At 48.7% G+C, this 27,342-nt stretch overlaps 2 protein-coding genes and 1 long non-coding RNA gene across 16 annotated transcripts in view; 2 read left to right on the forward strand and 1 right to left on the reverse strand.

The window, feature by feature from the left end:
- LOC118208365 (glutamate receptor-interacting protein 2-like) overlaps positions 1-4,929 on the forward strand; it is a 48,525-nt gene extending 43,596 nt beyond the window's left edge. For 5 of the 10 annotated variants that reach the window (XM_035382963.1, XM_035382964.1, XM_035382966.1 and 2 more), the window contains 4 exons: positions 889-1,006; positions 1,351-1,524; positions 1,847-1,993; positions 2,279-4,929. In XM_035382963.1, coding sequence (XP_035238854.1) covers positions 889-1,006; positions 1,351-1,524; positions 1,847-1,993; positions 2,279-2,461 — 622 coding nt within the window. In that variant the 3' untranslated portion in view covers positions 2,462-4,929. The other 5 variants (XR_004761549.1, XR_004761550.1, XR_004761547.1 and 2 more) reach the window with 5 other exon arrangements.
- A 1,948-nt stretch (positions 4,930-6,877) lies between these two features.
- On the reverse strand, positions 6,878-26,833 carry LOC118208366 (sodium- and chloride-dependent taurine transporter-like). Of its 5 annotated transcripts, none has more exons than XM_035382970.1 (14): positions 22,555-22,706; positions 20,197-20,426; positions 19,541-19,675; positions 18,288-18,522; positions 17,919-18,051; positions 17,368-17,502; positions 16,949-17,052; positions 16,728-16,852; positions 14,607-14,719; positions 12,608-12,745; positions 10,747-10,849; positions 10,374-10,474; positions 9,869-10,039; positions 6,878-9,689 (listed from the first exon to the last, which is right to left on the reverse strand). In XM_035382970.1, the coding sequence occupies exons 1-14, from the start codon at positions 22,608-22,610 to the stop codon at positions 9,537-9,539; spliced, it is 1,932 nt and encodes a 643-aa protein (XP_035238861.1). In that variant the 5' UTR covers positions 22,611-22,706; the 3' UTR covers positions 6,878-9,536. The 5 variants fall into 5 exon arrangements, 4 of the variants coding, with proteins under 4 accessions (XP_035238861.1, XP_035238862.1, XP_035238863.1 ...); XM_035382971.1 differs by lacking the exon at positions 22,555-22,706 and adding an exon at positions 26,593-26,833 and having other exon boundaries at positions 9,537-9,689; XM_035382972.1 differs by lacking the exon at positions 22,555-22,706 and adding an exon at positions 26,653-26,830 and having other exon boundaries at positions 9,537-9,689.
- The window catches only part of LOC118208367, a 17,189-nt gene continuing 11,663 nt past the window's right edge, over positions 21,817-27,342 (forward strand). Inside the window, exon 1 of the long non-coding RNA XR_004761553.1 lies at positions 21,817-22,154. This is a non-coding gene — a long non-coding RNA (uncharacterized LOC118208367). The remainder of the gene's footprint in view (positions 22,155-27,342) is intronic.

Consider the following 27,342-nt stretch of genomic DNA (forward strand, 5'->3'; position numbering starts at 1 on the left):
TGGTTTAATGAAGCTAGTAAGCTAGCCCGTTGGTTTAATGAAGCTAGCTAACTAGCCCGCTGGTTTAATTAAGCTAGTAAGCTAGCCCGTTGGTTTAATGAAGCTAGTAAGCTAGCCTGTTGGTTTAATGAAGCTAGTAAGCTAGCCCGTTGGTTTAATGAAGCTGGCAAGCTAGCCCGCTGATTTAATGAAGCTAGCTAACTAGCCCGCTAGTTTAATGAAGCTGGCAAGCTAGCCCGCTGATTTAATGAAGCTAGCTAACTAGCCTGCTGGTTTAATGAAGCTAGCAAGCTAGCCCTGGTGGTGTAATGAAGCTAGCTAACTAGCCTGCTCTATCACACACATTTTCATGTGATTTTTTTTTTTTGAGGTTTGTTGATTTTCATTTAGTCTAGTCATCCTCTTTCTCTGTTTCTCCCCTCTCCTTCCCCCCTCTCTCTTTCTCTCTCTTCCTCACCATCTCTCTCCCTCTCTCCTTCTCCTCTCCCTCTCGCTCCCTCTCTCTCTTTCTCAGATCTTCGCGGGTTTGAGGCCCCGCCCCCTCTCTGCCTGTCAGAGCCCAGCTCTTATCCATCGTCTGTCCCTGTCCTCCCCGTCACGTCCGTTTCCCCTCGCTGTCCCCTGGAGTCCAGGGTTTCATCTCTACTTTTCATCTCTACTTTCCTTCTCTATTTTATTCCTGCCCTTCTCTACTTCTGCTCCACATTTCTGAAGTCTTTCTGGAGCAGTTTATTTATGATATAATTAATCTTATCGGTTGAAGAGTTGTAGGACGGCTGCTGTTCTGGATTACCCATAATGCCTTGCAGGCCCAGCCGCAGTGCCTGTGCGCGCCTGCGGGTGGCGCTGGTGTTTGCTGACGTGTTTTCGGTCGCTGCGTTGGTGCAGATGCACCGGCCGGCCGGCCCGGAACTCGCTGGGGCCCGATCCGGACGACGGGTTCTGGAGCCGAGCGCTGGAGGACCTGGAGACCTGCGGCCAGTCCGAGCTCCTGAGGGAGATCGAGGTACACTGACCCCAGATCAGCCAGGCTGACCCAATCTGGCTAACGCTAGCACACTTTACTGACCCCAGATCAGTCGGGCTGACCCAGTCTGGCTAACGCTAGCACACTTTACTGACCCCAGATCAGCCACACGGGCCCAGTCTGGCTAACGCTAGCACATTTTACTGACCCCAGATCAGCCGGTCTGACCCAGTCTGGCTAACGCTAGCACACTTTACTGACCCCAGATCAGCCGGGCTGACCCAGTCTGGCTAACACTAGCACACTTTACTGACCCCAGATCAGCCACACGGGCCCAATCTGGGTAACCCTAGCACCTCGATCTCTGCCTGTCACTCCTGTAGGCCTCGATTCTCAGCGGGAGCGTGCTCAGTCTGGGTGTGGAGGGGGACCGGTTGAACCAGGAGCCCGTCGGGCCAGAGAGGGCGGGGCGCAGGTCGGACAGGACCTGGGGGTCCCGCCGGATCGAGGAGGAGGTGCAGGACATCACGTCCCCCACGCCCCTGGAGCTGCTGAAGGTAGGACCTGTGCTATCGGCTGCATGTGTCACTGCGCACAGCATCTGTCCCACAGACACACTTCATTACTAGAGTATTATGCGTTTACTCATCCCAGCAGACCTCACTGTGGCAGGGCTTGGGTCATATTAGTGATGTAATAGCATTGATGCAGGTTCATTACACAGTATCACAGACACTGCTCTATGCATGTGACTGCTGTGCTGTAAGGCCTGTGCTGTACAGTGAATGCTGTGCTGTGCAGACTGTGCTGTGCGCTCTGTGCTGCACAGTGAGTGCTGTGCAGACTGTGCTGTGAGCTCTGTGCTACGCCTGTGTTTAGGTGACTGTGCTGAAGGACCCAGACTGTGGTGATTTTGGGTTCAGTATATCAGACGGATTCCTGGAGAACGGCGTCTACGTCAATATGATTCGCCCTGACGGTCCTGCTGACCGCGCTGGCCTGCAGCCCTACGACCGCATTCTACAGGTACGACCTCAACCGCACCGGCGCCCTCTGTCTCTCTCTCCCTCCCTCCCTCCCTCCCTCTCTCCTGCCCTCTCTGTCTCTATCTCTCTCTATCTCTCTATCTCTCTCTCTGCCCCCCCACGCTCTCTCCCTCCTGCCCTCTCTTTCTCTCTCCCTCCCTCCCGCCCTCTCTCTCTCTCCCTCTGTCACTCTTCCCATCTCTCATTCCATCCAGATGAAACTGTGATTAAGGGTACACGCCCCATCTCTCCCCTCCCCCTCCCTCTCCCTCTCTCCTCCTCTCAGGTAAATCACATTCGAACCCGGGACTTTGACTGCTGCCTGGTCGTGCCCCTCATCACCGAGTCCGGGAGCAAACTGGAGCTGGTCCTCAGCCGGAATCCGCTGGTTCAGGCGGTGATGGGGCAGCCCCTGGACTGCGAGGACCCCTCTGCTACAGGGCACAATACCAGCACTGTCCACCTCTGACTGGGAGGTCAAGGGTCAAAGGTCACGTCCACTGACTGTGACGCACACTCACCCCAGGACAGTGCACAGGTGTACCCCCCATTCCCCTCTCACCCCAGGACAGTGCACAGGTGTTCCCCACCATTCCCCTCTCACCCCAGGACAGTGCACAGGTGGACCCCACCATTCACCTCTTACCCCAGGACAGTGCACAGGTGTACCCCACCATTCCCCTCTCACCCCAGGACAGTGCACAGGTGTACCCCACCATTCCCCTCTCACCCCAGGACAGTGCACAGGTGGACCCCCCATTCCCCTCTCACCCCAGGACAGTGCACAGGTGTTCCCCACCATTCACCTCTCACCCCAGGACAGTGCACAGGTGTACCCCACCATTCCCCTCTCACCCCAGGACAGTGCACAGGTGTACCCCACCATTCCCCTCTCACCCCAGGACAGTGCACAGGTGTACCCCACCATTCCCCTCTCACCCCAGGACAGTGCACAGGTGTACGCCACCATTCACCTCTCACCCCAGGACAGTGCACAGGTGTACGCCATGGCTTTGTTCAGCTGAACTCCAGAACTCCGGAGCCTGCTGCTGTCCTCTGTCACCTTACTGGATGCTGTCCAGCTCGTTTTTCACCATTCTTCTCACGGTTATACTTCACTTTTCAGTTTTCACACACAGCTCGTTTAGTTCACTGTTTTTCAGTTTTTACACACAGCTTGTTTAGTTCACTGTTTTTCAGTTTTTACACACAGCCCGTTTAGTTCACTGTTTTTCAGTTTTTACGCACAGCACTGGAAAAAATGTTTTCTCCCCAGATTGTTAGATTTTGTCACAGTCTTGCCGTGCGTTAGACGGATCGGCACGTTGCATCTTTTCCACCCGTTTCACCCCCCCCCCCCCCCCGCACCATGCGCCGGTCTGCCGCTCCTCCGCTCAGCTTCATGCTCCACAAACATGGTTTGTTTTGGGATTTCATTTATCTAATTCATCTCACACGGGCGCCGGGAAACTTACCTGCTCCTTTTTCTCCGGTTTATTCCGTCCTGCTGGCTTTCTGTACACAGGGGGCATTGGGTTGGGGTCTGTCCTGCTGGCTTTCTGTACACTGGGGGCGTTGGGTTGGGGTGTGTCCTGCTGGCTTTCTGTACACTGGGGGCGTTGGGTTGGGGTCTGTCCTCCTGGCTTTCTGTACACAGGGGGCGTTGGGTTTGGGGTCTGTCCTCCTGGCTTTCTGTACACTGGGGGCGTTGGGTTGGGGTCCGTCCTGCTGGCTTTCTGTACACTGGGGGCGTTGGGTTGGGGTCTGTCCTGCTGGCTTTCTGTACACTGGGGGCGTTGGGTTGGGGTCTGTCCTCCTGGCTTTCTGTACACTGGGGGCGTTGGGTTGGGGTCCGTCCTGGGCCTGTTGAGGCCTGTTGAGCTATCAAGCCAGTCATGTGACTGCTGGGCACAAGTCAAAGGTCATGGGAAATTGCTTTCTTTTTTTTTTCTTTTTTTTAAAGAAACCATTTGGTGTTTTAGTATGCAGGAGCAATTAGTTATTTTTCCCAGATATTTGTAACTATGTTGTAAAAGACAGCAGCAGATTTTTAAGCCTGATGTTCTTAAACATTCTCAGCAGTGTCTCTGGAGCCTGTGCGTTTTCAGATTTCATTTTTCTTAGTCTTTTTTTTTTTTTAAATACATGTTTTTACTAGTTTTCCTGCCTGGAGCACTTTCACTGACGATTATCTTTAGATTAGTCCCTCGCCGGCCTGTTTAGTTTCTGGCTTCCTGGTTGTAAAGTGCGAGTGGGATCTAATTTCAGCTCAGTAGAAAGCGCTCATTGTTCCTCGATGTTTTGGAGAGTTTCCGTGGAACAGTCACCTGACTGTGTTTGACGTGTGGACCAGGCCGTGGCCTCCACCCTGTGGGGACCGCCCTTCATGTTTTCATAGGAAGGGACTTGCGTAACTGCTCTGAATTGCTTACAAATCCGTAGTTTTGGAAAAAACAAACTAGATCATTGTTTTATTTACGTTTTATTGCCACATGTCTGCGTGCAGGGCCCCGGCCGTGGAGTAGCGGAGTATAGAGCTTTATTTTCCCAGCATATTATACTTTATGTTAGGGTTCAATATTTAACTGTAAAATGCATCTAATGTCACATGGCAATGAGAAAGTAGTGTAGTGGGTTTTATATGCAATATTCGCAGGTGTGAATCTGCTGTTTTTAAACAAACATTTTAAGGCTTTCTATTTCCCTTCTGCATTTTCCCATTGTGTGAATTTTGATGGACACATTGTTGTATTTTTAAAGTTGTGATATTACAAATGTATTTCCTGTACAGTATTTTTATATTAGTCCAATGATGTAATGGAGATGGACTCCACAGGCTCATTGCTGTTGGGTACCCAAGTGGATGCTTGTGCTTTATTAAGTTACTATAACAATTCTTTTCTTTTTTTAAAGTAAAATAATAAAGCATTTCCTTTTTTTAAAAAAAGAAAAAGGGCTGTTTTTTTAATCAGCAAATGGGGACGGAGTGAAGCGTGCTGAGGAACGCAGCGAGCTTCCGTCCTGAATTAGACTCCGCCTCCTTCAGCTGCCATTAGACTCCGCCTCCTTCAGCTGCCATTAGACTCCGCCTCCTTCAGCTGCCATTAGACTCCGCCTCCTTCGGCTTCCATTAGACTCCGCCTCCTTCGGCTTCCATTAGACTCCGCCTCCTTCGGCTTCCATTAGACTCCGCCTCCTTCGGCTTCCATTACATCTCATAACGACCCGCTCCGCTCTGAGCCCAAGGTCTCCTGCAGAACCAGTGTCATCCACAGGGATGACTCATCTCTCTGTCTCTCTCTCTCCCTCTCTCCACACTCTCTCTCTCCCTCCCTCTATTTTCCCTCTCTCTCTCTCTCCTCAGCACATTCTGCTTGCTGGAGAAACTGAACTGGAGAAAAAAAATAGTTTGTGCCCATGTTTGCGGTTTATGTGCACGACTGCAAAAGTGTGTGTGTGTGTGTGTGTGTGTTTTCCAACACGGGTTGAAGTCAGTTTCTGGTGAAATCAGGTTACACAGAGGCATGTCGGTTTGTGTTTAGTGTGTGTGTTAGTGGTTAGTGTTTAGTGTGTTAGTGGTTAGTGTATAGTGTGTGTGTTAGTGGTTAGTGTCTAGTGTGTGTTAGTGGGTAGTGTTTAGTGTGTGTGTTAGTGGGTAGTGTTTAGTGTGTGTGTTAGTGGGTAGTGTTTAGTGTGTGTGTTAGTGGTTAGTGTATAGTGTGTGTGTTAGTGGGTAGTGTTTAGTGTGTGTGTTAGTGGGTAGTGTATAGTGTGTGTGTTAGTGGGTAGTGTTTAGTGTGTGTGTTAGTGGGTAGTGTTTAGTGTGTGTGTTAGTGGGTAGTGTTTAGTGTGTGTGTTAGTCGGTAGTGTTTAGTGTGTGTGTTAGTGGGTAGTGTTTAGTGTGTGTGTTAGTGGGTAGTGTTTAGTGTGTGTGTTAGTGGGTAGTGTTTAGTGTGTGTGTTAGTGGTTAGTGTATAGTGTGTGTGTTAGTGGGTAGTGTTTAGTGTGTGTTAGTGGTTAGTGTATAGTGTGTGTGTTAGTGGTTAGTGGTTAGTGTTCAGTAAGCATCCCCTGGAGCTGGTGCTGGACACCAGACCTCTGCTTCTGCACTGAATCAGAGCTAATTTCACTCCTCCTTCAGACACTGATACAGGCAAAATAAGAGCTATGCTGAGATGTGTATTCTGAGATGAAGCTGAGATGTGTACACTGAGATGAAGCTGAGATGTGTATTCTGAGATGCAGCTGAGATGTGTATTCTGAGATGCAGCTGAGATGTGTATTCTGAGATGCAGCTGAGATGTGTATTCTCAGATGAAGCTGAGATGTGTATTCTGAGATGAAGCTGAGATGTGTATTCTGAGATGAAGCTGAGGTGTACACTGAGATGCAGCTGAGAAGGCTTTTCAAAGGGAGAAGTATAAAAAGGGAACTGGAATTTTGATTTATATTTGCATCATCATTTGCTTTGGTGGGATTTGCACCAAAGCAAAAAATCAGGCTTAAATCAGGTCACACACGCACACACACAGACAGACACACACACAGTATGATAAGATGGCTGATGCCCAGATTTCCACCCCTACCAGTACATTTCCATGCTGAGCACAACAAGATTCAAAGGTTATTTATCAGAAGCTACGATTTCACAATAGAAAGTATACAGGTCAGAGCCCCTTTCCCTACTGACTGCTGGTGGGATGGGGGTGGGGGGGTATGGGGGGGGGGGGTAAATGTGGGGCACATTTGCAGTGAAATGCCTTTCAACCCCAGATGCTGACCCTGGAGCCACAGCCCGCATTCACAAGCACTTTAAACCAATGCACTTTCAAAGACAATAATTCTTATTGACAGTTTTGTAAACAAAAACAAACAAATTGCACGATTTGTTGTAGAGTAGTTTTATTTACCTTACAGGTTACTTCCATAAAAACAGAGAAATGGAAAACAGAAATGCTCGTAAATGTTCCTTGCGTTTACAGTCTTCGCTGTCTTGCCTTCATGACAACACGGAAGCAGAGAAGGATTGTTTCTCTGCGTCCGCTGCCATGAACCACTGACCCTCCGAGACAGACGAACAAATCTACCGAATTTATGAGCATTCCTCCACCATTCACCTCCATCTGTGGCTGAGCAGAATCCCCCTGACAGCACACAGGTGCTTGGGCCTGGCTGCGGAACGCTGTCTGTACAATTTAAAGACATGAGTGCATGTCTTGGGTTTTAAAATAAGGAGAACTGAGAAGACACAGGCTTTTGCAAAGGAAAATTATAATAAAATTAGTAAAATTAGCCTGCGGAGTATTGCACACACTACTAACACATAATAGCAGCTGCGTTTGGGGCCTGTGCTGATTAGCATTTAAATGTGAGCTGGAGACGGATTCATAATTCATAACAGGTTATCAGAGAATCTCTTAACAGTATAAAAAAACTGATACAAAAAGGCAAACATGATTTGTTAACAAATAGATCAAAATAAACATAACTGTATTAAATGGACGAATTAAAGGGGTAAAACACAAGCTTAGCGACCTGGCGGCACAGCCAGGGAAGAAAGGAGGTTAAACGGGTTAAAGGGAAAAGGGGAGTTTACATTCACTGGATGAATGGATGCTGTGCAACATATTTACAGCCAGGAAGCCACTGGCTTTCAGTACCAGTTTAAATCACTTCATTATAAAAATTTACATTGTTCATCTTCTGCCATCATTTTTGCATTTTTAAGGGCTTGTGGCAGGAATCTGTGCAGATATCGTCTGGGCAGTGGAGATCTGATTACCATCGGAATTTACAGAAATGTTGACGTTAAGAATGTTTGAATGAACAGACACTGTGGGGGGGGGGAAGTGCATGTCTAAGTGGTCTGTTTCCATATCAAGCACATTTACATTAGAATGCATTTGATTTACCTGGGAGAGCCAGATGCCCATTTGACCATGGCTTTCCCAAAGTGCTTTGTCTGGGAAAGTGAAATCATTTTAACCCCTTCGTGCAGATCCCAAAGTGACCAGGACGCGGGCGTCCAGAGTTTGCTAAATTCAGATGACAAGCTCTGTATTCTTGCTTTATTAGAAGACGACACCGGACAAATATGTTAAATACGAAGTTTCTAATACTGTGTTCTCACCAGTCCTCACTGGACCCCCAAGCTCTCTGCTTAATGGGCGGTATTATGCAATAGCACACTGCCAAGGTAACTGCATTTGTGGCACTTTGTCTACCTAAATTATGAATATAAACTAACTAATTTAAGTTAGTACTGTAAATGGTTACACATTTCTTGTTTCATTTAAGCCACTTTCCAAGGATATGTGATGCTCACACCTGGAGTTATAAAGCTTTAAATAGGGCACCCCCTAAATGGGCAAGGAGTGGGCAGATCTGCACGAAGGGGTTAAGGAAGCTTCTTCCTGGGAAAACATCTTTCTTGTATTTTTAAAAAATATATACAAAGTGCGAGGTATGCTCTGTATGAAAATGGTCATTGAGACGAGCGTAGCATTTTCCTGACTGGCTGAGCTACTAAAAATTCTAATAAAAAGCAACCCTTATCTTTTAGCACACTTCGCTCTTTCCCAGCAGGAACATAAAATTGGTCGACGTACAGTCACGCTAACGGAGACGCAGATGAGCAATGCCTCATTTCAGCTTCAGCAGCCCGAACTCTGAAGCCCCCGTCCTGGGAGAGGTGGGACGAGAGGGGGGGTTAGGGTTAGGGTTAGGGCAGAGAGGTGTGAGTTAGGGTTAGGGTTAGGGTTAGGGCCTCAGCGTCTGTTTGAGCTCCTCCACACAGGGGCTCGTCTACTCCAGGTCTGAAAGAGCAGATCCTACACTCCTCCTGACTGCAGCTAAAGCCCCCAGTGACTGCCACTCTCCCGGAACAGAGGCCCTGGTCCACACTAACCCTGACACCGTGTCCAGCTGACCAATCGCACAGGAGCTCTCCAGCCTGCTTTAAGCCCTGCCCCCAGGAAGGGGGTGTGGTTTCCACTATTGACAGGTACATTCACTTCCCTTCTCATCACACAACATCAACAACAAGAACAAGGAATTACGTGTTAAAAAAATAAATTGATTCACCTTACAAGGATACTGCCACAACACCTTGAAGAACATCATTACGTAGGTACACTGGGCTGTTGTCTGAGCACACCAGCATATTGAATGTTTAAACACGACACGTTTACGTCTGACTGGCAAATATTTTCCACCCCCTCCCTCCACAGTCCCAACTGTCTACAGGAAGGAGGTCAGATAAAACTGATAAACTGAGCTTCAATGCTATTTTGAAACACTGCCTGAAGTCTTGAGTTAAATTCCTCCACAAGCTACAGCAATGATAATACCAATAACAATATAATAAAAAAATAGTAAAAGCACCAAGAAGAAGGAAAAAAAAACATATGTATCTTATTTTGTAGAAAACAAAAATTGTCCTAGTGCAGATACATGTGTGTAGCGAATGTAAACCTGTTCCTATGCGTGTGAGAGTTAGCGAGCGCGGCTAAAGCAGGTCCTTCCTGTTCTCTCACAGAGAGAGATCACATCATGGTCTCCACGATGGTGTGGGGCGGCTGCAACAGGCCCTGGCTGCTTTCGGGGTCCACCGGGTACCCCAGGTCGCTCTTCGGCCGGTGGTCGGGGGGGCGTGAGCTGGCGCCGCCCTTTATGGGCGCGGCCACGGCCTTGATCCGCTGCGAGGGGGGGGGGGGGGAGTGGGGGGACAGGAGAGGTCAGAGTTCAGACAGAAATACAATTTCAGACAACTGGAAACATTAACGTTGTCACCATGACAGCGCTGTCAGCACAGCCAGTGTTCAGTAGCAGACGAGTGCAGCCCTGCTCGTGTGTTAAGGCCCGCTCTGGGCCTTACCTCTATCAGCGGCCCGTCTGATTGGATGATCTTGATGACGACCACCATGGGAATGCAGATCATGGAGGCCAGAGCCAGGACCCAGCCCAGTCCGATGGCCCAGTCCGGGTACTTGTACACCTTATTGTAGGTCAGCGGCTTGTATCTGACCAGGGAGAAGAAAAAGCATCCCTGCGGACACAAACACACCAGCACGGAGGCAGAGGGTCACTGAAGCTGCTGAGAAAAACCACTGAAGCAAATGAGATAAAAACACAGTGACTGAAGCTGTGGTAGAGTCGCACATGAAAGCCCTTTCTCCGCTCTGATTGGCTGTAACCGGCGGTGAGAAAAGAAGCAGCTGACACACAGGTTTCAGAGGAGGGCAAGTGGGTGCCCACCCTCTCCCAAATCGGCAGTGGGGGGTCCATTCCAAATTGGGGTGGGAAATGGACGTACATTTTAAAAACAGGACTGAAGCTGAATTAAAATGGATGAAGCTGGTGAAGCTGGGGAAGGTCCTCACCATGCACAGGACAGGGGTGATGACCATCCAGCTCCACTTCATCCACGGGTTTGGTCTGTATCCAATCATATCCTCAATCGCATCGTAGAAATTATCAGCGCCTTGGAGGGACAGCAGAAGTTCGGGGAACGGAAATAAATACCCAGAAGGCCGCAGTGACTGTGGCTTCCTGTCAATCAGCTGTCAATTAAGGCCTTTGAAACAAGGCGTGTGGATTCTTTAGCCAATCGATGAAATAAATGAACCACTGGTGTTGAGAACACCCCAAAAACTGCGGCCCTCCAGGACTAGAGTCTGACGCCTGTACAGATTCACCTGACAGGAACAGACATGCAGAGAAATCCTCTCTAGAATGTTCTTCAGTAACACTCACCATAGACCCAGGATACTGCTACACATTCAAAGAATGCCACCCAGAGCAGGCAAACTCCACTGGCTGCATAGTAATCAAAGAGCTGGAACACATACATCCCTCCCTGAGAGAGAGAGAGAGGGAGGGAGGGGGGGAGAGGGAGGGAGAGAGAGAGAGAGAGGGAGGGGGGGAGAGGGAGGGAGAGAGAGAGAGAGAGGGAGGGAGGGAGGGGGGGAGAGGGAGGGAGAGAGAGAGAGAGAGGGAGGGAGGGAGGGAGGGAGGGAGAGAGAGGGGGAGGGAGGGAGACAATAAAACAAATTGAATAAAATCTAAACTCATGCCAGTCCACCCATGCCTTACATTGTGTTCTTTAAAAACATGCCTTGTAGCCCCCTCCCCCCCCACAGATTCTGAGAAAAATGCTTACATCACTGAAACTCTGACCTCTGTGAGCGCTGTTTCAGACTGAAACACTGTGACCTCTGTGGTCATGACTATTCAGAATATTTGCCCTCACTGGTATTGCTTTCTGTTATGTAAGTGTAAACAAAAATAACCATTAAAAAGCGTATGATAAATATTATGATTATGATGCTTGTGTTGGGATAACTCCATTTCAGAAATGCAAACACTATTATTTATGCCATTGGTGTTTGTCCTTCTGTTAACACTAAAGACTAGCGCCACCCAGGCTACTCGCTAATGGAGCGGAGGTACGGACTGAGAGAGCGGTTCAGCCTGGTTCTTTCACACTGCCTGTCAGCGCTAGCCTCACACAGGGGGTGGGGGGGGGGGGTGGGGGAGAGGACTCCAGTTTGGAAACACAGAGGCTGACAGTTTCCATCACATTTCCCGCTCAATAGCGCTAACAAACACTTCTGCTCCCCAGCTTGTTTTCCACACACCGTTACCCTAAGCAATTAAAGCGCCACACGCAACTTCATTTCCCAGGAGTCCAGTGTGTTGTATAACACATGATACCGAACCGCTCACATTCTGAAGACTTAAGACACCCGAAACGCTAAAGACAGCAACAACTGGGCTTCTGTTTTCAGAAATAAAGCTAAAATAACTGTCCCTACGCCAGGCCCGAATCTGTATGCACAGCCAGCCCGGCCAGAGGACCAGGCTTGTCCCCAAAACCAGCACACCAGTCTGGGGGGAGGGCTTCGGGCCAAAGTCAGCTCAGGAGAAGCTTTTTTAAAAAACCACCCTGGGATTTCCGTTTCAGAGGTTCGACTGGGCGAAGAAAAATGCCAGTTCTTTTCCTGCTTTGGCAAGTGTTTGAAGTTTTACACCACCATAAATAATTCAAAACCATCCCTGCCAGAAAACAGCGGCAAAGAATCTCAGTCACTGTGGAGTTCATTTAATGACTGTTTATGTAAAATTAATCAAAGAGAAGAAGAAAAAATGACAAATCTGGCAGGAGGTTTATCCAGCTTATAACTGTAGCCATTTATGTCCAAGGTCTAAACCACTATTGTACAATAATATTTGTACAATTAAGCAAATAGAACTGGAACAAAAAAAGAGTCCTTAGCAAATAAGTGAATCTGGACAGATTTTTATGAAGGTTTTAGAGATTTATGAAACTCAGATAGGAGAAATGATCTTGTGAAACCATTACACTCAATAACCTGGCACTCTCCTCATTAAAAACACACTCATCATTTTTAAACAACCTCAGAATCGGCCAGTTAGTCATTACCAGGGCCATGTGTTTGCACATATATGTTTTCATTTTAATCACAGTCAGAGTACTTTACAACATGTCACCCATCGGTTATCATTGGGTTTTACAGTTGCAGTGTATGTGAGTAATTAAAGGCACGCTGCTCCGGTGTTTAAATGCTCACAGAGCACCTGAGACGGCCCGTACCTGTGTAACCATGGTGAGGCCCAGGAGGTAGCTGATGGAGCACAGCACCGCGATGAAGATCTCTCGCCGGTAACCCTTCCTTAGGAAGGAGGGATGCAGATCCACCAACGAGGTGATCTGCCCTTCCACTTCGACAAACTGCGGAGACGAGAGGGGTCAAAGGTCAGAGGGGAAAAGGGCACTCAGCCATAATCCATTTCAAAATAAAAGCCTTTCGCTGCTACACAAAACTTGGCTATACAAAGCTTCTGGTTTTCGTTTATACAATATGCCTGTCAGCTGCAAACTGGGTACCTGAACCCTAAAACCTCCCGTGAGTGTTTTCCATGTTTGGGTCACTGAGTCACTGACAACAGAAAATACCTCAACTCATTCTGGGGTACGCCAGTCTGAGAGACCTCCCCAAATACCGTATAAATACGCAACCCGCTAAAGAAGCTAGTCAGTCTGCATCACAGTGTCCCATTAGAGGGGAGCACCATTTACTCTGGGACAGAGAACAAAGCTGATCGCCATTTAAAACGCCACAATTTTAAACTAACGTGAAGCAATCTAAAACCTCCATTTAAAAGCTCACTGGTGTTCACTGAGGTGTGAGTTCACAGTCAAGGTCTGTGCAGGTATGGCACTGTAAGACAGGAAAACTTCAAATACCTGTTTGCTAGCAGCTGTTAGCATAGCCCTGCACTAATACATTATGCAGGCATATTCATCTGAAGAAAAAAGCTAATATAATGAAGAGTACATCAACCCAAAGACAAACAAGACAGAAAATAAAGGCAAAAATTAAGTCACGAGTCAGAGACAGAGTTATGTGCAACTCTAAAAAGTTAATTAAAAGTTTAGAAAACTCATTAAAAGCGGTTCTTTAATTCACAGAGTTAAAGATCACAGCCCCAGCATGGTAACGCAACCCTAGCAATGTGAGTTATGGTGCAGCGGGAAGGCCAGTGGTTGGAAATAGCCGCGGTTACGCGGGTGTTTAGGTATGCGCGTGAGGTCCGTGTTTCTGCCGGGCCTATGGCGGCGGGCCTACGGCGGCGGCGGCTGACTGAGCAGCGTGTAAAATTACACACGGGATCAGGAAACCCGATCGGCCCGATGAGCGCAGACATGCTGGCGGCCTGTCACTGACCAGCTCTGAGTCCCACATTGTTCCGTCCCAAACGCATTCCGGGGAACGCGTCCAGCACAAATCCACCGTGACGTTGGCGCTAAAAATAAGTCATGGCGAGAACGCTGTCCCAGCATGCTAATGCTAACGCAGCACACTAATGCAGCAGGCTAACGCAGCACACTAATGCAGCAGGCTAACGCAGCACACTAATGCGGCATGCTAACGCAGCAGGCTAACGCAGCACACTAATGCGGCATGCTAACGCAGCAGGCTAACGCAGCACACTAATGCGGCATGCTAATGCAGCAGGCTAACGCAGCACACTAATGCGGCATGCTAATGCAGCAGGCTAACGCAGCACACTAATGCGGCATGCTAATGCAGCAGGCTAACGCAGCACACTAATGCGGCATGCTAACGCAGCACACTAATGCGGCATGCTAACGCAGCAGGCTAACGCAGCACACTAATGCGGCATGCTAACGCAGCAGGCTAACGCAGCACACTAATGCGGCATGCTAACGCAGCAGGCTAACGCAGCACACTAATGCGGCATGCTAATGCAGCAGGCTAACGCAGCAGGCTAATGCGGCACGCTAATGCAGCACACTAATGCGGCACGCTAATGCGGCACGCTATCGCGGCACGCTAACGCAGCAGGCTAATGCGGCACGCTATCGTGGCACGCTAACGCAGCAGGCTTACGCGGCACGCTATCGCGGCACGGGGTTCAACACCTAAGCCAAGCCGGCTGCGTTGCGCGATTTTTGAACCCTTCGTGTTTTTCACAGATCACGTGACCGCCATGTATCCACTCAGGGGCTTGGATCTAGGTGTTAATGTTCTCTGTGTCCTGGGGAGGGGGGAGGGGGGGGGGCTCACCTGGCTGTCGAGCCCCAGGAGCAGAAGCATGATGAAGAAGAGGATGGCCCAGAGAGTGGGCAGTGGCATCATGGACACAGCCTTGGGGTAAGCGATAAAGGCCAGTCCTGGACCTGTAGGGGGCAGCAGAGAGGGGGCAGGGTGGGAGAGACAGTGAGCAGGTCTTTAAGCACCAAAGGAAGAGACACAGGCCATCGCGATGAATCACAACACAACCCTCCGTCAGAGCTGACCTTACTGTGGCTTAGACTGAATACGCCCTTCCTGCTCCTAGCGCTCTGTGGGGATATAAGATATGGTCTGTGAGCTGAGCAGCTGGATATGAACTCCCTAACATAACAGCAGAGTACTGGGCACACTGCAGACAGATCTCCACAGCTCAACAAACTGTCTCCCGCCCCCCCCCCCCCCCTCGCCCAACCCCCAGCCACATCTCATTCAAGAAAGGGCAGTCGCCTTCATCCTCATCTTTCTCCAGAGCTGTTTCTAACACACATCATCACACGCGTGTCATTACATGTGTTGTTTACATTCCATCTTCTCTTCTTTTAGAAGGAGGTCCAGCCATTGCGATGTACAACAATTTCACTGATACCGATAGCCAGATAGAAGAGGGAAAAATACCTGTTTATTTTATCCAAGTTCAAACAAGATTAGCGGGAAACCTTAAACACTGCATATGCTTTAAACACTGTGTGTGTGTGCGTTAAACATTGTGCATATATGTGTTAAACACTGTGTGTATGTGTTAAGCACTGAGTGCATGAGCTACAGTGATCAACAGTTCCAATAATGTGTGCACGGGCTTTGACAACTTCAATGTGAATGTTCATGTGAATATATACTCTTTTAGCGCACCCACCATTCAGAGCCATTCAAAACAACAAATCCACATTTTAATGAAGTAAATGAAAAACAAGGTGCAGTGGAACAGGATTCAATGCAACCGGATATATTCACAAAAACAATTTATTTCCAGCAGCTGAGTCAGCCCCTGTCCTTAGGAAACTACACCCTCACAAATACAGCAAGTGAGCTTCCATCTTTTCAAAATGTTTTTGTTCGACTTCCCAGAACAAAAAAAATAAATCGGGAATAATCTTTGGACACATCTCCTGCAAAGCTTCTGCATGAAGCAGACCAATGCGTGCTGGAACAGACATGCAGAGAAGAGTGCACCAGCCCAGTGTCCACAAGGAGAAAGAGATAAAACAACAGCCTTGTACAGGTAGAACCGTCTTAGATGCACCGTCTACACCTGCAACCCCGCACAATACACCAGGGGTCCTAACACCTGTGTACTGTGATTTTATGAATGACATATTTTGGACTTTTATATAAAATTAACATACTGCCCAAAGTCCATACTGCTCTATCGGTGTATTGGCAGTAAGAGCTGATACTGTACAAACCCAGCTGAGCGTTGTTAAGCGGCCCTGAGATTAAAGTTTGCGAACCCTTGCAACATGGCACACTTCAAACAGTTATGTTAATAATTTATCACTCGTTTTTTACAAGGGGTCCTGGTCCACTTCACTACTCGCCCCCCACCCCACACTGCCAACCACCCCAATTTTTATTCACACATTCTTCTGATGAAATAACCTCTCACACCGTTTGGTGGGTCGCAACCGAACCAGAACAAAACAATGTTCTCTTCTGTAGTGTGGCAGATACGTCACAAAAGCAAACAGATCTGTGTGCATGAGTGTGTGTGTGTGTGTGCGTGTGTGTGTGCGTGTGTGTGTGTGTGTGCGTGTGTGTGTGCGTGTGTGTGCATGTGTGTGTGTCTGTGCGTGCATGTGTGTGTGTGTGTGTGTGCGTGCGTTTGTGTGTGCGTGCATGTGTGTGTGTGTGAGTGTGTGTGTGTGTGTGTGACTGTGCGCGCGTGCATGTGTGTGTGTGTGTGCATGTGTGTGTGTGAGTGTGTGTGCATGTGTGTGTGTGACTGACTGAAAAGGCGTTTGACTGCAGAAACGTTCGCGCAGAGCGCCGCTGTGTTTGTGGTCAGTTTCCTGTTTCATCAGTGTCTGCCCCGGTGAACGGAGAGCAGAATCGTATTTATTCTTTTTTTTTTAAAGGAGCAGCGCCCACCATCACTGCGACCTTTGACCCTCGTACCTGACTCTGCCACATCGGCAATGTCCACCCCTTGCTCTTGTGCCATGAAGCCCAGGACGGAAAATATTGCGAATCCCGAGACAAAGCTGGTACCGCTGTTCAGGCCCCCCAGCAGCAAACAGTCCCTATGTCACACATACGTCATGGAGTATGTTAATTACACACAGAGCCCCGCCCCCCCAGCCCAGCCCCGCCCCCAGCCCTGGGGCCCCGCCCCTCACCTGTAGCAGTTGTATTTGTACTTGTTGTAGCTCCCCAGCGATGTCATCGCTCCCAGACAGATAGCGTAGGAGAAGAATATCTGCGTCCCAGCGTCAATCCACACCTAACAGCACAGAGGGGGCGGGGTTAGGACCAGGAGGGGCGGGGACAGGGCAGGGTTAAAACCGGAAGGGGCGGGGACAGGGCGGGGTTAGGGACGAAGGGGGTGGGAACAGGGCGGGGTTAGGGACGAAGGGGGTGGGAACAGGGCGGGGTTAGGGACGAAGGGGGTGGGAACAGGGCGGGGTTAGGGACGAAGGGGGTGGGAACAGGGCGGGGTTAGGGACGAAGGGGGTGGGTAATTTATGTTCATAAACAGGGTTAATCCCGGTATGAAAGGGGAAGAGGACAGCGGAGGAGGCGGGAGGCTGTCCTGTACCTCGGGGTCTTTCAGGCGGGACAGGTCGGGGTACAGGTAGAATTTGATCCCCTCTGCAGCGCCAGGTAAAGTCACGCCGCGAACCAAGAGGATGATGAGCATGACGAAGGGAAAGGTGGCCGTCACGTAAACCACCTGAGAGAGACAGGAAGCGTCACTAAACACAGCACCTCCTCCTAATACCCTCACCTTCACTAAACACAGCACCTCCTCCTAATACCCTCACCTTCACTAAACACAGCACCTCCTCCTAATACCCTCACCTTCACTAAACACAGCACCTCCTCCTAATACCCTCACCTTCACTAAACACAGCACCCACCTCCTCCTAATACCCTCACATTCACTAAACACAGCACCTCCTCCTAATACCCTCACCTTCACTAAACACAGCACCTCCTCCCAGTCACCTCTACCTTCACTAACCATAACATTAGGAGTCACCTCCACACAAGCTTGCTAACAGTAGGGATGAGTGCAGGACCCCCCCCCCCGCTCACCTTTCCTGTGGATTGACTCCCCCCCCCCCCCCTCCCCCTCCCCCCACTCACCTTTCCTGTGGACTTGACTCCCTTCCAGATGCAGAAGAAGCAGACGACCCAGACGGCCAGGAGGCACAGCGCCAGGTCCGGCTTCACCGGGCCCAGCTCCTCTATGCCCCCGGAGATGTTCAGCACGTTGTGTCTGTGGAGGGAAGAGAGGAGGTGTTCAGGGGGGAGAGGAGGAACAGTGAACAGTGTGCTGAATAGTGCTGAATAGTGTTGTTGAAGTGTGCTGAATAGTGTACTGAATAGTATGTTGAATAGTGTGCTGAACAGTGTGCTGAATAGTGCTGAATAGTGTTGTTGAATAGTGTGCTGAATAGTGTGCTGAATAGTATGATGAATAGTGTACTGAATAGTGCTGAAATGCCCACTCACTCCCAGAACTCTATGACTGGAGACGTGAAGTTGGTGACGTTGGCGGCGAGCCACAGGGAGCGGTTCTTGCGCACGGTGTCCTCCACGCAGCTGTCGGTGTTCCAGCTCTGCCTGCAGCGCGACCAGGGCAGGTCCGTCTGGAAGCACTGGAGCAGGTAGTACAGCCCCCAGGCCAGGATCACGATGTAGTACACATTCAGCAGGGACACGATCACGATGGAGGCGTAGCCAATACCTGCCAAGCCACACGTATGACATCACATCCTCTGCTGAATGTGTGCATCATTACACTCCTGCTCTCACCTCCTCTCTGCTCCCTGCTGCACTGCTGCGCTGTTTCGCTCTGACACAAAGCCTTCCCAGTATGCCATGAGCCAAATGAGTATTTGGGCACGGTAGCCTGGGATACTGGGAGGGGAATACCCTGAATACCCCGGGGGGGGGTAATTAATTACTCTCAGCTGGTGACTCCCTGTCCAGCTTTGATCACATCAGCCTTTTCTGCAGCCCTTCATTAAACAAAACACTAATTACCCAATCAGCCTGATCCCCACCCCCAAACAGCAGGGTCCCCAATCCAAACCTCCCTCACCCCAAACCCCACAAACACAGCCCCCAATCTGAGTGAGCTCCAGCCCCAGTCCACACTCCAGCAGCTCTGGGTCCCTCTCCAGCCTGCACCACACCTGTGGCTCATAGTCAGCACGCTCTGCTACCATGGCAACCCAGAACATAGCTCAATCTGTGCATCCTTGTGTCTGTGTGTGTGTGCGTGTGTGCGTGTGTGCGTGTGCGTGTGCGTGTGTGTATGTGTGTATGTGTGTGTATACATGTGGTGGTATGTGTGTTTGTGTTTCTGCATGCATTTGTGTGTTTGCTTGTGTGCGAGAATGATTGTTGATTCTTCACACACGCACACACACACATGCACACATACACACACACACACACACACACACACACACACACACACACAGCATTCTACCTGTTCCTTCACAAACCTTTTCCCTTGTCCTGCCATGCTGAGGTACGGCTGTGTTTTACTCAGCTGGCAGGCCCCTCAGCTGTTTGGCACTCTCCAGCGCCCCCTGGTGGTAGCAGAACTCACCAGTAAAGACAGCGCTCTCCAGCGCCCCCTAGTGTCAGTAGACCTCACCAGTAAAGAACAACGCTCACCAGCGCCCCCTAGTGTCAGTAGAACTCACCAGTAAAGACAGCGCTCTCCAGCGCCCCCTGGTGGTAGCAGTACTCACCAGTAAAGATGGGGCACAGCTTCTCCCAGCAGGTAATCCCTCCCTCGGAGGTGTACTGGCCCAGCGCCACCTCCAGGAAGAACACGGGCAGGCCACCGCCAAACAGGAAGATGAAGTAGGGGATGAGAAACGCCCCTGTGGAGAACGAGCCAATCAGGGAGCGTCAGCAAGCAAGCAACCACAGGAGAAAAGGCCCAAATAAGGGCATTGAGAAAGGGGGCCGTCCCTAGCAGCAACTTCCCCTCCAGAAACAGGTGTTCCCTGATGATGTTCTAGGGGAACTGTAACGTGTTGAAGCTAACATGCTGTATGTGTTGAAGCTAACGTGCCGTATGTGTTGAAGCTAACATGCTGTATGTGTTGAAGCTAACGTGCCGTATGTGTTGAAGCTAACATGCCGTATGTGTTGAAGCTAACGTGCCGTATGTGTTGAAGCTAATGTGCCGTATGTGTTGAAGCTAACGTGCCGTATGTGTTGAAGCTAACGTGCCGTATGTGTTGAAGCTAACGTGCCGTATGTGTTGAAGCTAACATGCCGTACGTGTTGAAGCTAACGTGCTGTATGTGTTGAAGCTAACGTGCCGTACGTGTTGAAGCTAACGTGCCATATGTGTTGAAGCTAACGTGCTGTATGTGTTGAAGCTAACGTGCCGTACCGCCGCCGTTCTTGTAGCAGAGGTACGGGAAACGCCAGACGTTCCCTAAACCCACGAAGCCGCCGGCGACCGACAGGACGAAGTCCAGCTTGCTGGACCACTTCTCCCGCTGCGGCGGCTTGCCCTCCGCCTCGTCCTCGGGCCGCGTGCCCGGGCTCTTCCCCGGCGACGGCTTCAGCGTGTCCTTGTGGAAATCCTTCAGGCACTGGAGCTTCTCCTTCTGTGCCATGCTGCGGAGGAGAGAGGGAGGAGGAGGAGGAGGAAGAGGAAGATGAGGAAGGGGAGAAGGAGGAGGGGTCCACAGGCCTGCAGGTTTCAGTCCTAAATGTGACACTGCCGCCACCCACTGAGTGGGGCACCTTATCTGAGCTACTACACCTCTGACCCCTAACCCTAACCTCTGACAACACTCAAACACTCACACGCACACACACACACGCACACACACACACACGCACACACACACCTGCGCACATACACACGCACATACACACGCACACACGCACACATACACACCTGCACACACACACACACACTCACACACACACACACTTCCTCTAACCACCTGTCTGCTACTGCCTGGGTTTCAGACAGTAAAAATAAAGCAAAAGTTCTGCAGTGAGACGGGACACAGTCACAGACAGGACACACAGTCACAGACAGGAAACAGTCACAGACAGGACACAGAGTCACAGACAGGAAACAGTCACAGACAGGACACTAAGTCACAGACAGGACACTGAGTCACAGACAGGACACTAAGTCACAGACAGGACACTGAGTCACAGACAGGAAACAGAGTCACAGACAGGACACACAGTCACAGACAGGACACAGAGTCACAGACAGGACACACAGTCACAGACTGGACACATTCAGAGACAGGACACACAGTCACAGACAGAACGGTTTTCTTGGGGCACCTGCAGCTTAAACGGAGAAACACTAAACCCCATCTCAGCTGGATGGGCTGCAGCTTCATATGCCCGGACTGTCCGTAGAGCTGCACTGCACATGGCTGCTAAATCTGCGCAGATGGCTCAGTCTAAACAGCGCTGTGCTCGGCGGCAGTACTTCGCTGAGGGGCCTCAGACTGCCGCTTAAACTCACGCGTTGACTGGGCCCCTGCCAATCGCGTGGGGACACGACGCGTTACTCCCGTGTCCACCTCGAACCGTCACTCAGCACCACAGGTCTGACAATGCAGCCAATCTCAGGGGACGGGCTTCCTGCGTGTTTGTATTGTAGTTCCGATTTCTCTGCTGCAAGGTTCTTTTTCCACGTCCGTTGGGCTCGCGGGTGCACGCCCCAGGTACTCCATTACCCAGCATGCTTCAGAAGCAAGCAAGCGGGTAAGGGGGTGGCATAGCAGGTGGAGACCCAGGGTGGAGGAGACGACTGTGCTTCAGTGTTAATGCAAAACTCCTTGCGAGTTAGTCTCAGTCCCTCTCCACACGTATCCATCTGCTGTCCATTACGTAGCCGTTAGAAATCTGAATAAGGTTTCAGCCTGTGGTCTGCGCTGCATTCAGGCGTCTGAACTTATTCTCTCTGCCGGAAAATAAAGTGTGCAAGTGCCACAGGTCCTGAGTGAAGCGGGACCGATGGGAACTGCTCGGTTGGGGATTTTATGAACGATTGCTCAAGCGGTTAGCGTAGCTTCAGTGTGTTTGTGTTGCCTAATCCACCTGTAATCTGTCTCTTTCACAAGCTTTCAATCTGCGGCACAGGTCAGGCTATGGAGGCTCCACACTCTGAACTCCGGTTACATAACTGGATAAACTCTCTCCCTCTCTCTCTCCCTTTCTCCCCCTCTCTCTCACTCTCCATCGTCTCCTCACCATCCAGCACTTTCCCCTCCGGAGAGCTGGACAGACATCTGACCTCGGCATTAATCAGAAGCGCAGCACACAACCTTCAGACACAGCCCGGGAAACGGCCACAACCGCACACCTCAGGTAACAACCAACACCGCCTCCCCCCTACAAACACAGCCCAGGAAACAGCCAGAACCACACACCTCGGGTAACAACCAACACCGCCTCCCCCCTACAAACACAGCCCAGGAAACAACCAACACCTTTTTCAGATGATGTCTTCAATCACAAACCACAAACCTTGGAGACTCTTAACACATAAATAAGAAACATGTTTAAAAAAATCATATATTTAAAGATAATTACAGGTCATTTTTGACATTGAATGTGTTTTCTGAATAAGAATAACGAAATAATTCCAGCTACGTTGCTGTCCTGCTTTAAAAAAGAAAAGAAAAGAAAAAAAAAGTATGACAATACGAGGAAACAGTAAGACGTTTGAGTCCTCTTCCAAACAATTGAAAATGACTTTAAGACTTACAGTTCTTTCATGGCCGCGTGCTGTTTATTCTGCGCAGTTATCTCTGCTGTTACCATGACCCGTTTATGCTGAACTCCGCAGTGTGCCCTCGGTTCTGAGTAAAAGAAGTGGAAAGCACTGCCCACCCCGTAGCTAAAGACAATTAAATGCGGTGTGGAGATTGGGCGCCGCGCTGGGGGGGCCGAGGGGGGGTGCAGTCGCCGTGCGCGGATTGTAAATTTCCACTTCCCAACAGCGCCGCTTTCTCGCTCCACACCGCGAGCGCGCGCCGTAATCCAAGTCATGACCGTCGACGGTCTGGAACGCGTCCGGCAGCCGCGCGCACCTGCGAATCTCCGCCGACGCGGCCTCGGCACAACCGGAGCACTTTTTAGCCAGGACAACCGCTCAGCCGATTACCGCCGCGCCAAGATTAGTTAGCCGAGTGTTTTGTATTTATTTATTTTATTATTATTATTTTTTTTACAGAAGACCTCTCTCACTCCATCAGATCTCAACAAGCATTAAAGAGTTCCTAACAGTTTAACTGTCGTTGAAAAGTGGTGAAACGTTTTTCAAAACATTACTATTCCTATTTATTATTATTATTATTATTATTATTATTATATTTCAATAATTAAAAGTAATTAAGAGTATCTACTCCAAAAGAGACATTTTCATCTCTTAAAGTTAATCTCATTTTCATTCATTTAAAGACCAGTGAATCCATGAACAGATGAAGTTGAAGCACCCCAAACTGTTAAGCAAACAATTTGAGTAAACGAAACATATACATTTATACATTTTTCTGAATAGAAAAAAAATGCAACCTTACATCTGACACTCTGAAGCACATTCAGTATGAAAATGAAAAGTAACACAGAGGAATGTGCGGCAATAATTCAGCTGTACGGGTATGGGCCAGTGACAGCTTCAAACAGTGTTATCAGTATTGGCCTAAAGCTATGGTTATGGTTGCTATGATGATGTACCATAACATTACAGTCACATACCAGATGCTCTTATCCTGAGAAACTCACAGAAGTGGAGAACATCAATGTTCATCACCATGAAGGCACAGAACCATTTATTATCAATTATAAATGTTCGGCAAAGCTAAATCTAAATAACAACAATTTGTATTGTAACTAAAGAAAATGCAACTAGACAGGTAATTTATCTTTCTATAGATACTCTATAATATTATCCCAAAACAAAGTCCAAAGAAAAAAGAAAAAGACACCAGAGAGAGAAACATGCACCAGAGAGGTGACACACATGATATGCCTAATTATAGTCATATGAACCTGTTCTATTTATTATTTATTTTTGATGTACCCCTTTTTCCAAAACTTGCAGGCAAACATATACAGCGACTCTGCAGCTCTCTAGACTCATGCTCTCGGCTTAATAATAAAGTAAGCAAGTTGAAAGTAAGTTGAAACGTAAAACAGCCCAGAGCATCAGTCCACATGGCCAGACAGATATCAGTTATTGATATTGGCCTCAGATTTTATATATCATGCATCCCTAATGGCATCATATTCAGCTTTTTCTGGCCCTACAGGAAGTATATTAGTGCATATTTATTCACCTGCCTGGCAGGTGTCCTCTCGCAGTCCAGCTCAGAGACACTACTCCTTTTACCTGCCTGGCAGGTGTCCTCTCGCACTCCAGCTCAGAGACACTACTCCTTTTACCTGCCTGGCAGGTGTCCTCTCGCAGTCCAGCTCAGAGACACTACTCCTTTTACCTGCCTGGCAGGTGTCCTCTCGCAGTCCAGCTCAGAGACACTACTCCTTTTACCTGCCTGGCAGGTGTCCTCTCGCAGTCCAGCTTAGAGACACTACTCCTTTTACCTGCCTGGCAGGTGTCCTCTCGCAGTCCAGCTCAGAGACACTACTTGTTTCACAGACGATAGCCGTCGCATGGCGGACAGGACTCAGACGAGATCACAGCTCAAGGGCGTGGAGGTCGAGCTTAGTCACGGCACCTCCACGCATGTCTCCCGCGCTGTCAGGTGGCCCACCCCGTTAAAGATCTGCTGCCCGTGTCACAGCAAGCTCCCCAAGACACACCACTGAGGCTGGGCCTGAGGCGACTGCATCTGGCAACCCGGCAGTACGGAGGAGGCCAAAGCATCCCCCAACGGAAGTATTTTCTGCCCCCGCCCCCCCCCCCCCCCCCCCCCCCTCGCTTGCTCCACAGCAATTCCAGATATGCTGGAGTGTCATTTGCTTAATTGAGGAATGAGCCACAGCGTGTTAAAGAGAAAGAGCCAAGTGTCCAGAAGTCCCGTTCAGAACACCTGATCAAGTATAGTCCAAAATCCGCCACATAAATGTTTCCACCAATATGGAGAGAGATAATGGGTGTAATATGTGTGGAAACAGGAGTTCAAACGGTTTTGTGCATCTCATTGGACTGAAGTACCCAGCAATTGCACTCAGCATCATCTAAAACAGCATCATGCCCTGACTCGGGGGCGACATGGCTCAGGAGGTAAGAGCGCTTGTCTGGCAGTCGGAGGGTTGCTGGTTCAAACCCCGGCCTGGGCGTGTCGAAGTGTCCTTGAGCAAGACACCTAACCCCTAACTGCTCTGGCGAATGAGAGGCATCAATTGTAAAGCGCTTTGGATAAAAGCGCTATATAAATGCAGTCCATTGATATATATGCCGAATGGAATCACGCTGACGTCTGTAATTTACAGAGTAGTAATCTCAACATGTCGAGCCTCTTCACAAAAACTGTTACATTGTAACAAACATAAAAACACGAACAATTTTAACAGGTCCTCTTGCACACAGCTGGTTGCAATCTTTACATGTTCCAAGTGGGCGTGGCTCCAAACTGCCACAGGGTTCAAATATAGATAATACTGACAACCAAAACAAAACATTTAAAATTTAAGTGGCGTTTTAACAAGTAAGCCTATTATTTCTACCCAATAAAATCCACTGTGTCACCGCTCCATACACTAGAAAGACTCAACGGTTTATCAGTCTAGCACAACATCCGTTTTCTCGGGCCTGGAGGCGCCACGGTGTTCTCAGACCCTGTGGAGTTGGCTGGACACGCGCTACGCAGGTGCGCGCAGACCTGCGCGAAATTAACGCTCTCAAAAAATAAATAGAAAATGCCCCATTGAAAATTTGGCCACGGCAACATGACAAGAACAAATATATTTAGGGACTGAATATGGATTGAGAATAAAAAAGAACATAATCATCATAAAATCATAAATGCAACGCAACCTTAATCTCATGCAAATCGCGAGAGAAACAGTGCGAGTGACAGGTTTCTTCAAAAACACGTTGGAAACGAACAATAGCTAGCCTTGTTCATTTACACCAGCAAACAACGGACAGCCAGCTACCGCTTCATGCATATCTTGCCAGTACAAAACCCTAATACTCATAACCCATTTTTAATCTTTGAATGAATCCACCAAACAACGATGATCGTTTTTATTGATAACAATCAATTTGTTTTTTATTGATTAATTCCTCATAAATGCAATTGTGATCTGACAGAAAAAAGTATTTAGACGAAACGTATGCCGTTCATTAAAATATTCACCAAACGCTGTCACCTTAACAGGATATATCGTTCAGACCCGAACAGTTACCTGATGATCTGTTGGTTTCAGAGCATCCCCACAGACTCGACTTAAACCTCCACAGACACCCGGGGTTCCCGACAATGGGAGAAACGTATATGTTTCACATATACACACACAAACCAGCGTATGGGTATTTCAATACGAAACCAAGATCCCCACACCAAGCAAAGTAGCCTATTCTTTTCAAATTGCAAGTAGTAGTTAGCAACGAAGTCGCAATCCATCCCCAAGACCAAAACTCCCATAGTCTATTTTACCCTTTCGCTACAAACAGGAAACTGACCTATCGTTAAAACAAAACATTGCAAAAATACCCTGATGTAATTTTACATTTACGATACAAACTTGCGCTATCACAAGAATTACTATAGGCTGCGTGGTACAAAATAGGCTATAAATTAACTAAAACTAAAAAGAACGTAAAGTAGCTAAATACCTCTTTCTCTTCCCCCGCCCCCACATGTGCGAAGTCAAAGCTCTGGTCCGTTACCGTTACCTGTGTAAAGATTTCTTTTATTTCTGCGAATGTTCCTTGTTTGATGTTCGGGCGGCTTAAAGTAGAATGCGACAGTAACACACACACAAAAATAATTCATAAGCTTTTTCTTCTGACCGTTATTTTTTTTTTTTAAACGGATGACCATAAGACATCAAGTTTGAGTGGAAAAATACCAGCCAGATTCCCCCATGCAACAGGAGAACGTCCTCTTAAAGCGACAGGACCCCGTAAATGAATCTGTCACGCTGTGTACATGCACGAGAGCGCCAGTTCACACGCAGCAACGCTGGCAGCGGACAAGCAATGCGAGCGTCCAACTCGCTGACCCCAGATCGGTATTCGCAACCTTCATTACGGAGTCCGACCGCAATGTCAACAGGGAGAAACTGACCATGGGTCAGCCTACTGCTGGGTGGCAAGTCACAAAGCTAAACTGGGAGGGGTGGGGAAAAATTACTTTTTATTTTATCAATGGAAAAACAGAAATAGCATCGGCAACCTATTTATTTATTCATAAAGTATTTATTTCCCAAGGAAACACAAGATTAAGCTATATAATTACATTACATTACATTACATTACAGGCTCAGTGAATTTTTATAAAATGGCAGTTAACTTTGGCTTGTGTTTTGCTTGAGAGTTCACCTAAATATACCACCTGAAACAATGAGGATGCAAACTTCTGTT

This window comes from Anguilla anguilla, chromosome 11, assembly GCF_013347855.1.
Source record: "Anguilla anguilla isolate fAngAng1 chromosome 11, fAngAng1.pri, whole genome shotgun sequence".
In the NCBI taxonomy this organism is placed as follows: Eukaryota; Metazoa; Chordata; class Actinopteri; order Anguilliformes; family Anguillidae; genus Anguilla; species Anguilla anguilla.